The sequence below is a fragment of the Narcine bancroftii genome, chromosome 1, assembly GCF_036971445.1.
Source record: "Narcine bancroftii isolate sNarBan1 chromosome 1, sNarBan1.hap1, whole genome shotgun sequence".
In the NCBI taxonomy this organism is placed as follows: Eukaryota; Metazoa; Chordata; class Chondrichthyes; order Torpediniformes; family Narcinidae; genus Narcine; species Narcine bancroftii.
This window is the reverse complement of record NC_091469.1, coordinates 341,762,045-341,776,317: the sequence shown is the minus strand read 5'-3', so window position 1 is coordinate 341,776,317 and position 14,273 is coordinate 341,762,045. Positions and strand designations below refer to the sequence as shown.

The window sequence follows — 14,273 nt, the reverse complement described above, 5'->3', positions numbered from 1 at the left end:
TAATAATGGATTTTTAACACTAAAACAGATCACAGACATGTCAAAGTAAGGAAGTAAGGACACAAACACGTGGAGGACAGCAGGGTAACAGGACATCTTTTGGGACCCATAGATATATAACCATACGGAAGCTAGAATTTCACTGTATACAGTGTTTTTTGACAGAGGACATATTCACGGCTGACTACCAATTTGACGTGGTCCAGTTAATTGGGATATGTGATTACCCCTATGGCTCATGTACAGAAGCTACACTAATACCCTGATTGGCCAGAGGTAACCGGGTTCAGAACAACGAGAGTTATCTCTCGGATGGAACAGGCCTTTATCATTCTGTTCCCCGGGACGGTACAAGAAAGGCACCTCAGAGCTGATGGCTGACTCAGCATTGGCGAATGAACTGGCTAAGGGACTCCAAAGTAACTGGCAAGGTGGTTTCTCAGCTGTCAGCAGAGATGGTTGCCATTCGTACTGTAACAATGGACCCTGATTTTATTCTGGTGAGTCATGGGGAGACCTGTAAAATTATAGGTCAAGGCTGCTGTAGGTAGAGCTCTGACAATCACTAAATGGGTGAACCACGTGAAAAGAGAGATACAGATCTTACATAAAATTGGTGCGAAATGCCTGACTCCACCTGTCCCATTGCACAAGGCTTTGGCACTAGGTTAAAAAAAACCTTATTATGCTCCAAGCTACCCTTGTAGATTTACTGTTTATATGCTGTCCAAGTTTTCTCCAAAGACCTTTTTTGGTTATCACCATTATGAGGAGGGAATATAGAAGGTTGTGTTTATAGCCTACCTAGAAATATCAATTATGAGAAAAGCAGCACAGATTTTCCTCTGTTACAGAAATAAAGACACAGGCTTCCAGAAAAAAAACTGGGAAGGAAATTGCAAATATTAAGTCAAGGGTCATTCCGAATAGGAAATTAGTATCAGTAGGTACTTTCAGGTGGCCAAAATCCCCGCTTGTAAAGCTGCATATTACGGCTATATGCAGCTGTCGGGAGGCCACTTGAATGCACAGGAGGCGCCTGCGAGGCGAACTTTGTAACCCTCCTCCGAGAGGGATAATTGCCGCATCACAGTGGCCTGAAAGCAGCTGCATTCGGGATGAGTCAGCTGACGGACACCTGACAGCTCCTCTCCCAGCTGCCCCTTCCACCCGGTGTGGGATGTTAGGGCAGGGGCAGCCGGCATAGGCTGTCAGTGTAGGGACATCCCCACGCTGATCCTGCCCCGCTCTCTCCCAACAGCCCGATATCAGTCCCCACACTGTGGGGCAGCCGGCATGGGCATTAGAGGCTGGAATGGCCGGTGCAGGCTGCAGTGGTTGGGGCGGCTGGGGGATGTAGAGGATGGGGTGGCCGGCGAGGGCTGCAGCAGTTGGGGTGGCCCGCACCGGGCATTCCATCCTCTACAGCCTGCGCCAACTGCCCAAACCTCTGCAGCCCGCGCCAGCCGTCCTAATCCCTACAGCCCACGCCATCCATTCCAACCACTAATGCCCACACCAGCCGCCTGAACCTCTACAGTCGTTGCCGGCCACCCGAACCCCTACAGCCTGCGCTGGCCATTCCAACCATTAATGCCCACGCCGGCCAATCCCTACAGCCTGTGCTGCATGCCCACCGCTGCAGCCCGTGCCGGCTGCCTCACAGTGTGGGGACTGATATTGGGCTGTTGGGAGAGCGGGATCAGTGTGGGGATATCCCTGCGCTGATAACCCATGCTGGTTTTCCCAGCTCTGACAGCCAACCACCCCATATCTGACAGCCCAAGGGACAAGAACCGGAGTGCACTCAGATGTGCATCCCAGTACAGCTGTCCCTTCAGGTGGCCAGCGCTGCGCTTTTAGCGCTACCACCTGAACAACAATTCAAAGAGCCGCTTCCTCTTCTTCAGGCGTATTCTTAGCGGAGAATGCACCTGAAGAAGCCTAATAATGTCTTCTGCCCTAAACAATAGTTCAAGGTAATTATAGCACTCCCAGGCTCTAGTCTTGATAATACCTTTAACTCAAAGATACTAAATGCCTTGCTAACTGACTCCAACAGGCTGGACAGGCCTGTCAAACAGGCTGGCATTTGCAAGTGTTAATGAATGACTGAGACTGAAGCTGCTTTCAGGTGGAATAGCTGGGAGAATGCGGCTCCGGAGCTGGCTGTGGGCGAAGCGACATTCAGATCCCAGTGCTGAAGGTGCTGTTCTGGCACCTGAAAGGTCCGCAGCGGGGAGAGGCGCTGCAAAACAAATTGCAGCTCCTGTCGACTGTGGCCGTAGTCCTGCCCACTTTCAGGTACCTAGGAGGAGCGCTTGGAAACTGAGAGTAAACCTACCCGAGGAGGGTTGGGTAAATACTCCTCAGGTCAGGGTCCTCCACTTTCAGGTGGCCTCCCAACAGCCGCATTTGGGTATTTTAGGCAGCTTTACTGTTCTGCTTCGAATCATGGGTCCTCTACCGGCATCACCTACGGCTCCTAGAACGCTTCCACCAGCGTTGTCTCCGCTCCATCCTCAACATTCATTGGAGCAACTTCATCTCCAACATCAAAGTACTCGAGATGACAGAGGCCGACAGCATCGAATCCACGCTGCTGAAGATCCAACTGCGCTGGGTAGGTCACGTCTCCAGAATGGAGGACAATCGCCTTGCCAAGATCGTGTTATATGGCGAGCTCTCCACTGGCCACCGAGACAGAGGTGCACCAAAGAAGAGGTTCAAGGACTGCCTAAAATCTCTTGGTGCCTGCCACATTGACCACCGCCAGTGGGCTGATATCGCCTCAAACCGTGCATCTTAGCGCCTCACAGTTCGGCGGGCAGCAACCTCCTTTGAAGAAGACCGCAGAGCCCACCTCACTGACAAAAGAAAAAGGAGGAAAAACCCAACACCCAACCCACCAATTTTCCCCTGCAACTGCTTCAGCCATGTCTGCCTGTCCCACATCGGACTTGTCAGCCACAAACGAGCCTGCAGCTGACGTGGACATTTACCCCTCCATAAATCTTCGTCCACGAAGCCAAGCCAAAGAAAGACATTGGGGTATTCTGGCCACCTGAATAAGGCAAACAGAGCACTGTATATTGCAAGCAGCTTCCATACTGCTTCCATTGTACATGCTACAAATTCATATCTTTTAATTATAACATGTACATGTAAAAAGCCAAATGATACTAACCATTTTCCTGTCTTTAGAAATGTGCAAATACTGACTGAAGGTATTGTTACAAATTAAGGTATTGCAAAGAGATAACTCTCTAATTAGTATGTGAGAATGGCTCTTAAATATTGTAACCCTTGACTGGATTCTTTGAATAAGATCAAACAGTCTTAGTGAGGTGACCTTGTCTACCCAACACAAACAACTGTTCATTCCTGCTCGCATTGTTCGAATAAAGTCTGTTTGAATTGTACTGCGTGGCTTGGTTGTACTTTTTGTATCTTGACAGGAGCTTGACTTTAACAAACTTTTTGCAGTGTACAGGACAAAACTTTGCAAGTTTCTGGAAACCTCGGACAAGCAGGACAGGCACAGCAGCGAGGTCTCCAGTATGATCAGAGGTCCACATATCTACATATCATTATTCCATTTTGCCACAAATTTTAACCTGAACCAAATACATTTATTGCACCTGGTTTTATGTTTTTTTTTTAAATCATAGTCTCTCCCCTTTGATTAGTGGTTATCTAGTTTTGTTTAACTAATTTGGTGCTTTACCCAAGTGCATCCCCAGGGCAGAAACAGGAAGCAGAACAGGAATTGTGTGGCAGGCCTGTTAGTCTATCTTGAGGTTTTAGTTCATTGACTTGTTTTTCACCCTGCTCAGATACATATTGCACAGTAAAGTAGAAATTCTGCAGTTGATAAATAAGAAGCTTCAAGAAAAAGAGAAAAGCCATCAACAATTTCTTCTTCTGTTGGCCATCCAGAGGCAAATAAATAAATTGAGATTAAAGTAAATCAGGAGATCACGTATAAAATGTACGTTTGATCATAGTCATGGATTTATTTTCTATTTACAATCAGCAATAAAGTTCTAATCACACCCCGATTTTCTTCAAACATTTAATTAAATAAAAGTATTAATTAAACATAAAAAAATACTGGTGTCTGTAAAATTTTTAAAAACTTGCGTTGTGAATTTCATTTAAACTTTTTCCCTTTCACCTTAATTTGTGTCTTCTAGAATTTGACAATTCTATCAAATTGTTTGGTAGAACAATTTGGAGTGGAGAGACAGGCAAAAGTGGTCAGATGTGCTCTCCAACTGGGCAGACATCAAAAAGTAGTCAATTCTGGTGTGAGAATCATGGGGTTTCGAGTAAAGGAATAGTCCCTGGCCTGTGGGTTCCTCTTTCTCCATATGTCTATCAAGTTTAATTTTTTCATAAAGACCAGAGTTGTTTTTGCCACTTTGCTTTCTCAGGATTTCTATTTCCCCAAGATTAACTTTTTCTCCATCAAGAGACTGCCATGGCTTCACAAGAACTGCAGTGAAACACAAAAGACTGCAGAAGCTGTGATTGCAGTAAAAACACAGAAATGCTGGAGGAACTCAGCTGGTTGCTCAAGGGAAGTGTAGCTGTTTCAAGCAACGAGGGAAAGATCTCTACCTGTGAAAATGATTTGTTTCTTGACCTTTTTAAAAATTCCTTACTTATTTCACAAACATGTCCAAGTTACCACCAATTTCAATTTGCAAAGCAAGAAGGAAAACAGCTTCAATTTCGTAGCTGCTGTTAATAAAATATAACTTGCAATATTTCTTTTCACACACTAACCCTTCACTTTAGAACATATTTAATATTCAATTATGCCAAGAATGTTTCCTGGAAAAGTCATTGTTCACGTTGCTATAAGCCGTGGTACCATTCAGGATTGGTTTGTCCACAAATTCCACAGCACAAGACATACGCAGATCTCCTCCACAAGGTGCCTTCTCCAGCTCCAGCACAGTGATGTTGTTAATTGCGGAAGTACTGAAAATATGAGCAGGAACATACAGAGTGATTTGGGGCCCTCTAGCTGGCCAGTAGCGACCCAAGTTGAAGCCATTGATCCACACTTGACCCTGTAGAAAGATGAAGAAATTATAATAAACCAAAATGAGTGCTTTTTCAATAATAAATAACAATGAGGAAAGGATTCTCAATATGTTTTCCCGTCATCTCTGTTAAAAATGGCATTTCAATATTTAAACAAACCCCAAATGAGCCATTTAAGAATATTTACATGATACACTGGTGCTCTAACATTCTCGCCTCGAGCCAAGCCATGGGCTTGACCCATACTTTGTAGACCTGAGTGTTGAGTACTTCACCTGGAGTTGAAGCTGTGAAACTGCAGGTGAAGGCATCCTTCTGTCCATTTAAAAGAAAAAAATAACAGTACTCACGAATGTAAGCAGATGTGTTTACCAAGTACTTTGGCTAACATCTGCCCTAACATGAAGATAATGCATTATTTTATCCTGATGGCTGAGAGAAAATTGATTGACTAACATATTTTATCAATGCTATTGTGAAAAAAAAAAGCTTAATTAATATGTTCTTTTGATGACTTCTTTGGTTGGTACCTGAAGTATAAAAGTTCAGAAGTCATGATGAGCCTGTATAATACTTTGGTCAGGCTGTATGTTTTGGGTACCATGAGTAGGTCTGGTCCACTGCATTATAGGGAGGATGTTGAAGTTATGGAGAGGATGCAGAGTAGGTTTGCCATGATTCTGGAGACATATAGGAGATGCAGATAATAGAATCTGAAACAAAACACAATGTGCTGGAGGATCCCTTCATCAAGACTGGGGATGTGGAAAACTGTGTGAGGAGGACAGTGTGGGAGGGGAAGCATAATGTGTGATTGGTGAACCAATGAGAAACAAAGCATGACAGTCAGAGGTAGAAGAGAGAGCCAGAAAAAAAATTGATACTCGGAGATGGTGGATGCTCCGCAAAATGGTCCCCAAGTCGGTGTGTGGTCTCACTGATGAAGAGGAGGCTACATCGAGAGCATCGAATACAGTGGATGAGGTGAACATGAATCTTAGTTTCTTGTGGAATAACTCTAGATCCCTTGGTGGTTGTGAGGGAGGAGGTGCAAGAGCAAGTGTTGCCATTCCTGTGGTGACAGGAGAAATTATCAGGGATCATGGAAAGGTGGGCATGGAAGGATGTGAGAAGAGGAGGGCCACAGAGGGAGTGATCCCTGAGGAAGGCAGAAAGGGTTGGGGAGCGGTTGATGTGTCTCATGATGGGATCTAGTTGTAGCCAGCAGAAATGACAACGATGTGCTGAATGCGAAAGCTGGTGGGATGATAGGTGAAGACCAAAGGAATCCTATCCCTGGTTTGTTTGCAAGGTGGGAGGTTGAGAGTAGATCTCTGAGAGATGGAGGAAATGCAGGAGATTACTCTACTGCCCACAGGAAACCATATTGTTTGAAAATAGGAGGGCATTTCAAATGTTCCAGAATGGAAGTCCTCATTTTGAGATAAGATGAAGGCCAAGAAACTGGGAGAAAGGGATCGCATCCTAACAAGACGCAGAATCGGAGGAGATGCAGTTGAGGTTGCTGTGGGAGTCCATGGGTTTTTAGTTATTATCAGTAGAAAGCATGACTTCTGAGATAAAGACAGAGAGATCTAGAAAGGGGTTAGAAGCGTCATAAATACTCCAAGTGAATTTCAAAGCAGGATGGAGGTTAAAGTTGATAAAATTGATGAGCTTTGCACTTTTGTACCCCATTCCACTTTGCCCTCTCCGCTACACCCCACCCTTTTTGTCTCCCTTCCCACCCACCTCTCTCTTTCCCCTCCATCCCTCCTTCAGTTCCAGCTGGTCTCTCTTTATACCAGAATTGTGACACCCTCTGTTCTCATCAGCACTGGCAGCCTTTATCTTGTAATCACCCACTCCCCCTGTATAAAATCTTCCTCCATCTGACCACTTTTGCCTGTCTCTCCACTCCTATAGTTCCTACCAAACAACCACCTCTGTCTGTTATGTCTCATCCCTCCCTGGTTAACCACTGTCCCTATCAAAGCACTCAATCCCTCACACCCTACCCTCATTATACTGGTGGTCTTTCCTCTCCATCCTGATGAAGGGTTCTGGCCCACAATGTTGACCATTCCGTTTCCTCTCTTGATGTTGCTCAACTTGTTGAGTTCTCCGGCAGACCGTGCTTAGCTTCATCATGATACTGCCTGGATTAGAAAGTAATAGCCAGATGAAGCTGGACAAACTAGGGTTTTCTCAGATAGAAGTACAAAAACATTATAGGAGGCACAGATATGACAGATAAGATTATTTTTCTCATGATAGAATTGTCAAATTCTAAAAGGCACAGATTTAAGGTGAAAGGGAAAAAGTTTAAATGAAATACATAACGCAAGTTTTTTTTTTATTTTACAGAGACTGGTAAGTGCAGGACAGGCTGTGGAAGCAGATTGGCAATGTTTGTGAGACATTAAGACAGGCACATGAACAGGCAAGGGATAGAGTGATATTGACGGGACTTAAATTGGCATCATGGTCAGCACAGACATTGCAGGAGAAGCAACACTCTTCTATGCTTTATGTTAACATCTCCTATGGTAGCAATAATGGGGTAGAAACTGAACTTTGCATATTTCCATGTTAATTAAAAATGTGCTTCACCCAAAGTTTACAGGGGGAGAAAGCTGCCAATGTCCAACTGGGCATTAACCTATACATGACACTGGTAGCTCACCACAGGGGTCAATTACAGCATGTTTGCAGATAGACAGATACCACTTCAGACTCCAGCCAGGGAAAAGCACAGCGAATAGTAGTTCTGAAATAGTGGGTGTGGAAGGAACCATGGACACCAGCTTCAGTCTTCCTAATATTTGGTTGGAAAAATTTCTATTCATGCAATATTGAATATTGGACAAGCAGGATGACAATCTGGAGAACGTGAAGAGGATTGACAGGTGTGTGCAGATGGAGTTGAATGTCATCAGTGTTCAGATAAGAAACTGTTTTTTTAGATGATGTCACTGGAGGCACCAGAGTTGTCAGAAGAATCACAAATGGCGATGAGGAAGCGTCCAGGAATGAGATAGATCAGCTCATTGGGTGGTGTCACAACAACAACCTTGTACTCAATGTCAGCAAAACTAAGGAGTTGATTGCAATCTTTAGGAAGGTGAAGCCAGGAGAACACAAACCAGTCTTCATTAAGTGTTCAGCAGTGGAGAGGGTAAGGAACTTCAAATTCTTGGGTGTCAGCATCTCTGAAAACCTATCCTGGGACCATCATGTCAATGCAATCATGAAGGCGGCATGCTATTGGCTAAATTTTGTTATGAGTTTGAAGAGATTTGCTATGTCACCAAAGACTCCAGCAAATTTCTGTAGGTTTACCGTGGAGAGCATTATGAACGGTTGCATCGCTATCTTGTGTGGAGGTGCCAATGCTCAGTCAGTGCCAGCATGGGCATTAATCTTCATTCCATTAAGGATATCTTTTAGAGGCAGTGCCTCAAAGAAAGCAACTTCTATCATCAAAGACCCTCACCACCCTTTTCTCACTGCCACCATCAAGAAGGTACAAGAGCCTGAAGACTTGCACTCAAATTTACAAAAAAAACAGCTTCTTCCCCTCTACCATTAGATTTCTGAGTGGACAATGAACTGATGGACACTACCTCACTTTTTCTCTTTTTTTTTTGCACTAGTTACTTTTTAAAATCTTGTATTTACAGAATTGTAATTTATAGTAATTTTGTACCTTGTTCTGCACATTACTGCTACCACAAAACAACAAATTTTATATTCGTTCATAACAATAAATTTGATTCTGATTCTGAACACGGTGAAGAAAAAACCCTTGGGGGAGACCAGAGAAAGCAACATGGGAGAAGGTAGAGCTTTTGCAGATGACACTCTTGGTAAAAATGGAAAGATGGGACTGGAAGAGGCTACTGGAGTCAACCACACCAAAGCTGTAAAACCACAAAATTCTGTGAACACCATGGTTGAAAATGCTGTAGAAACTCAGCAGATCAGTGTCTTTTATGTAGTAAAGGCAGAGATACATAACTGACGTTTCAGGCTTGAGCCCTTCATCAAAGTGTGAGAAAATGCTGGCGAAGGTCAGAACAGAGGAGTGGGAGGGGAAGGGGGGGGTGGTGGCAGGGCAGGAGATGATAGGTGGAGAAGGGAGGGAGGTGACAGCAGTATTGAGTAGAAAGGGGAAGGCAGGCCTGTGTAGGTGAAAGAACTGGAAAGGCAGGAAATGGGTGAGGTGGGGGGGGGGGAAGAAAAGCCAAGCAGGTTTAATGGAAAACAGTGAAGTCAATATTCATGCCATCTGGCTGGATAGTGCCCAGACAGAAAATAAGGTACTGTTCCTCCAATCTGTGGGTGATCAAGGTGGGACAGAACACAAGACCATGGACAGACAAGTGAGCACGGGATTGTGACCTGGAATTCAAATGGTTGGCCACTGTGGTTGAGAATGGACCGGAGGTGCTGAGTGAAACGATCTCCCAGCCTGCGACTGGTCTCTCCGATATAGAGAATGCCGCAAAGAGTGCACCAGTAAATAAGTCCTCTGGATGTACGTTAAGTGTTGCTTCACAAGAAAGGACTGTTTGGGGCCCCGGACCGTGGTGAGGGAGGAGGTGTGGGCACGTGTTGCACCTCCTCCAGGCACAGGGGAAGGTGCTAGAGATGCAATGGGTAGAGAGGGATGAGTGCACGAGAGGATAATGGAGGGAGCAGTCCCTGGAGAAGGCCGAGAGAGATGGAGCAGGAAAGATGTGTCTAAAGGTGGGATACTGTAGTAAGTGCCGGAAATTCTGATGGATGATGTGTTGGATGCAGAGGCTAGTAGGGTGGTAGGTGAGATGAGGGGGATTACATATTGGTTGCATCTGGAAGCAGAGGGAGCCAGGATGGATGTGTGGGAAATGGAGGAGATGCAGTTGAGGGCTGAGTTGAGAATGATGGAGAAGGGGAAGCTACATTTGTGGAAGAAGGCAGTCCTCCCAGTGGGCAACTATTTCAACACTGGGTCACACTCCCAATTCACATGTCTGTCCATGGCCTTATGTAATATCCCATCCTGACCATCTGCAGCTGGAGGAGCAACACCTTATTTTCTGTATTATAGGCCCAGAGGACCCTAAAGCCTAGCAGCAATAGAAATTCACCAAGACAAATGGTTACTTAAACAAAAGTTGCTTTTAATTATCTTTAAACATGAAAAAAGGATCAAATTTTTAACTTATTACTATTAACTTAACCTAATAACACCCTTCTAATTCTAAGCACATGTGTATGTAATGTGTATGTAACTTCAGAAAAGTTCTTTGACTCACAGTCCAATCTCACTTCTCACTCCTCCAAGTTCCCCGGAATCAGGCAATTCTTATACTTTGCACAGAATTTAACATTTATGAATTTCACCAGGATTTGGAGCTTGAAAGGTTAATGGCTACCACTCAGGAAGGTTTTTGTTGATTTTCAGAGAGAGATTCATTGTTCGTTGGACACAAACTGATTCTCTCCGATCAACTACTTCAGTGCCTTGCCAAAGAAACTTGCCCCATCAGGGTTTTCCAGATGATAATCTCTTCCTTTCAGGTCACCGTAGAGTTTATTTTCTGTTTCCCTTATTTCAAGTGAAACACTATACAGCCAACCATCTCCTCTTGTATGGACAAGGACTTTGAATCAACTGAACTAAGAACTCACAACATTTCTTCAAAATGGGGTTTTTCCACAAGCTTGTCAACTTATTATGTTCCAGTCCTAGCTGTTGCTGAACTGTAGAACTGAATTCTATTTCTTTCTCTTTCTCTCTCTCTCTCTGAGAAAAGCCTGTTTGACACTATCTGCTTGCAAAACCACATGAACCTCCTAAAAACAACAAACCGCATTCAGACAGATTGAAGCACTAGACTTAATCTTCTTAGTCCATTCATCTGCTGCTTTCCAAAACAATAATTCATTACTCCACAGCATTTCCAATTAACACCTAGTTATAGGCATTCTTCAAAGTTTTTGCAAAGACACCCAGAGCCTGCATTGTCTGGCTTGAGCAGAGCACTGGCATTTTAAGTGAGATCTGTGTTGTGAAGTGTTTGCATCTTTTTGTGACCTAACTAAAAAAAACACAATTTATCTCCTTTAAAACATATCTATATACAATATAAAATAAAACATAATCCGTCACATTTATCTGGGCACCCTCCAGACAGACGGCATGAACATCGACTTCATTGCTTTCCATTAAACTTGCTTGCCTTTTCTTCCCCCCTCCCATTTCCTGCCTTTCCAGTTCTTTCACCTACACAGCCCTGCTTCCCCCCACCATTGGTACTGTCCCCTTCCTCCCTTCTCCACCTATCATCTCCTGCCCTGCCACAACCCACCCCCCACTCTTTTGTTCTGACGTTCACCAGCATTTTCCCACACTTTGATGAAGGGCTCAAGTCTGAAACACATGCCCTTGCTACATAAAAGACACTGACCTGCTGAATTTCTCCAGCATTGTAAGCTGTTGGTAAGTTAAGGAGGAAATGCAGTTAAGTTTTCATACCTCAATAATAAAAGGAGATGAGGAACCAAGATGGCATTAGGGCAGGGAACAACTTCAAACATGACAGTTCAGAAAAGGCAGGCACTGCTTGAGAATGCCAAGCTATTGCCAAGGTTCACTCAAGAATTTCCTTTCAAACAATTAGATTGAAGAGCTAATATCAATAGCACCTTGTCTGCTATGAAACATCACTTGGTGGAAAAATTCTGTCGGCTACAAGCAGGTTTAGCTCATTCAAAGAAGCAGAAATTTACCGTGGACTATTTTGTGAAATAGGCAAATGAATGGTGAGCTGTGACCTTTTCAAAACTCTTTCTAGGTACTAAGTGTGATGGAAAGGCAGTATTACTCATAGAAGGTCTAAGTTTAAGAAACAACTTTTGACTGCACTACATATTTTAACACATTAATGTCTTTCTATTTTCTACCACATAAAACCCTTTGAAGAACAGAGACAGGGCTATGACTGAGAGTAATCCCATATATTCCCATCTCCTACACTGCACAGAAACAAGTGGAAAACAAATATTCTATTTTACTTTAAAAAACTTTGAAGAAATCACACTGTCCTCCAGTGGCTGAATCACTTTCAGGTGACTGGTCTTCTCTCATATTTCCCCTTGCCAGAACTAGAAATCATATTGGTGAGATAGCTGTAGTCAGTAAACAAAAGTAAAAGTTCCATTATTGTCATGTAATACTACTTTTATAACATAATATACATGAAATTCTTTGACTTTTGTTTACCATAAGGCAGACAGAGAGTCACCACTTTGTCCAGTGTCCCTCACAGAAACGTACAGCACCTGGTATTCCTAAACAGTCTCCCCTTCAAAAACTGACCAGGTCTGAGCCTGCTTAGCTTCAAGGTCAATCTCATGCATATTCAGGCTATTAGGCTTCTTAATAAATGAGCAGGATGCTGGGTTTTGTATTAATATTATGATGGACTTTGCTACAACCACTTATTTTGAAAGCAATATATTTTTCACATTTTCGCATGCTATAGAGTTCTGGGTTGTGTATTCACCTATGTGTTGTGTGGTTTTGTGTTGAAAAGTGACAGAGAGCCAAGGTGAAGGTGGACTGCTGAGAGAGTGGGAGACGGACTGGGCATGTGCAGAAAATGATCTAAAAATTTCTGGACTTGGATGATAAACCACCACTGGGGGTGGTGTGGAGTGGAAGAAGAAAGAGGCCCAGAGCTTGAGTCATGGTCTGGAAGACAGATTAGAATGTTGGGATTTCAAAAAGGGATGAACATTCTGAAGGCAGCCAGAAGGATCCGGACCAAGCCAGTTGTTCCTCTCTCTGCAAGCAGCACAAGAAAACATCGAATTTTGTGCTCTCTCTCTCTCTCTCTCTCTCTCACACAAAGATCTTTTGGCTTCAGTTTACCAAACAAACTGAATTTTGTTTATGATCTTTGCTTTGGTTGAGATCGAAGTTTTGTGAGTCTTGTGTGTTTTGAGTTTGTTTTGTGTCTAAGTTTTTCTGTGGACTGGTTGGAAATATAACTTAGACTTTAATTACATATGTTATATTTAGGCTGAGGAATTTATTAGTTTTACACTGTTATAGAAATTTGCATAGAAACCAGTGGGCATTGTTATAAAAGGGGAGAATTTTGAATTAAAGTTTGAAGGTGAATTTTTGTTAATAAAGTAATTGTTCATCTTTACCACTGTGTGATATGCCTTCTTTGTGGTTGCTGGTTTGATCTTGTAACACATACAAAAAATGGTGCCAACATAAGAATTCCTGCAACTGCAGGTTCAATTATCAAATCAGCCAGACATCATAATGATTACCTTAAATAGTAACTTCAGCATTGAAGTGGTGGCCTTCTTGCACTGGGACTACTTATCAACTTTAAGTCACTAGGGTTGGTTGGACCCAAATTGGGTAAAACACGTTTTTAAGATAATGGTATTTGCTCCAAATAGGCTCAAAAATAGTACATAAATATTATTGCAGGTTTAAAGGTTGCAGCACATCCTGTTCACTAAGATTCTTAAGCTGAATATCTCTAGCAAGAAGATTTCAAACACTTCAGAGGGCAGAAGCTGAGAAATGGAAGCATATGTTGACCTTGAGCTTGCTCCCTCATAGATGATTCTGTTCCTCATGCACTTTACCACATGTTTGTACTTGGTCACTATCAAAAATCAAAGGATGTGGCAAAGTGGAATGCATTACAAAGTAGATCTCATCATTTTTACCTTTCTGCCAGACTCCCAACATAACTCAAGTAATAAAAACAAGAGGCACGTGGTTGCAAATGACTGGCACTTTTTGAATCCCCCCCCCAGATGAGTTTTAGAGACAGCAAAACCAATTAAAGAGTGGCCCAGACAATGGAGTCCAAAGCAGGGTCATCTTGTTCCAAAAAAAATCCTGGTTCCATGCTTCATTTCAGAGGCGGTCTAAACTTAGAGACAGGAATACCAACGGATATGGTGCATCTATAACCAGGCGGGGCAATTTGGGCCCAGAATAAAAATGAAACTTGTGTATCCAGAAACAAAAAGTTTATCTGATCAATAAGGAGCAGATTTTTCACCTCTGTTGTTCAGGCATGCTGTGATGTTCAGCCCTTTTTTCAATGATGCACTGCCCAGTGCTTTCAATCTCCAGTGGCATCAACAATGGAGGATACCAAGGAGAACAATCCTGATGCAAATTGCTGGGA

At 43.3% G+C, this 14,273-nt stretch overlaps 1 protein-coding gene across 7 annotated transcripts in view; it reads right to left on the bottom strand.

The window, feature by feature from the left end:
* Positions 1-3,992: 3,992 nt before the first annotated feature.
* glb1 (galactosidase, beta 1) overlaps positions 3,993-14,273 on the bottom strand; it is a 126,592-nt gene continuing 116,311 nt past the window's right edge. For 6 of the 7 annotated variants that reach the window (XM_069910134.1, XM_069910135.1, XM_069910137.1 and 3 more), the window contains one exon: positions 3,993-5,081. In XM_069910134.1, coding sequence (XP_069766235.1) covers positions 4,818-5,081 — 264 coding nt within the window. In that variant the 3' untranslated portion in view covers positions 3,993-4,817. Of the gene's footprint in view, positions 5,082-12,120; positions 12,235-14,273 lie in introns of all 7 variants that reach the window. The other variant, XR_011348447.1, reaches the window with a different exon arrangement.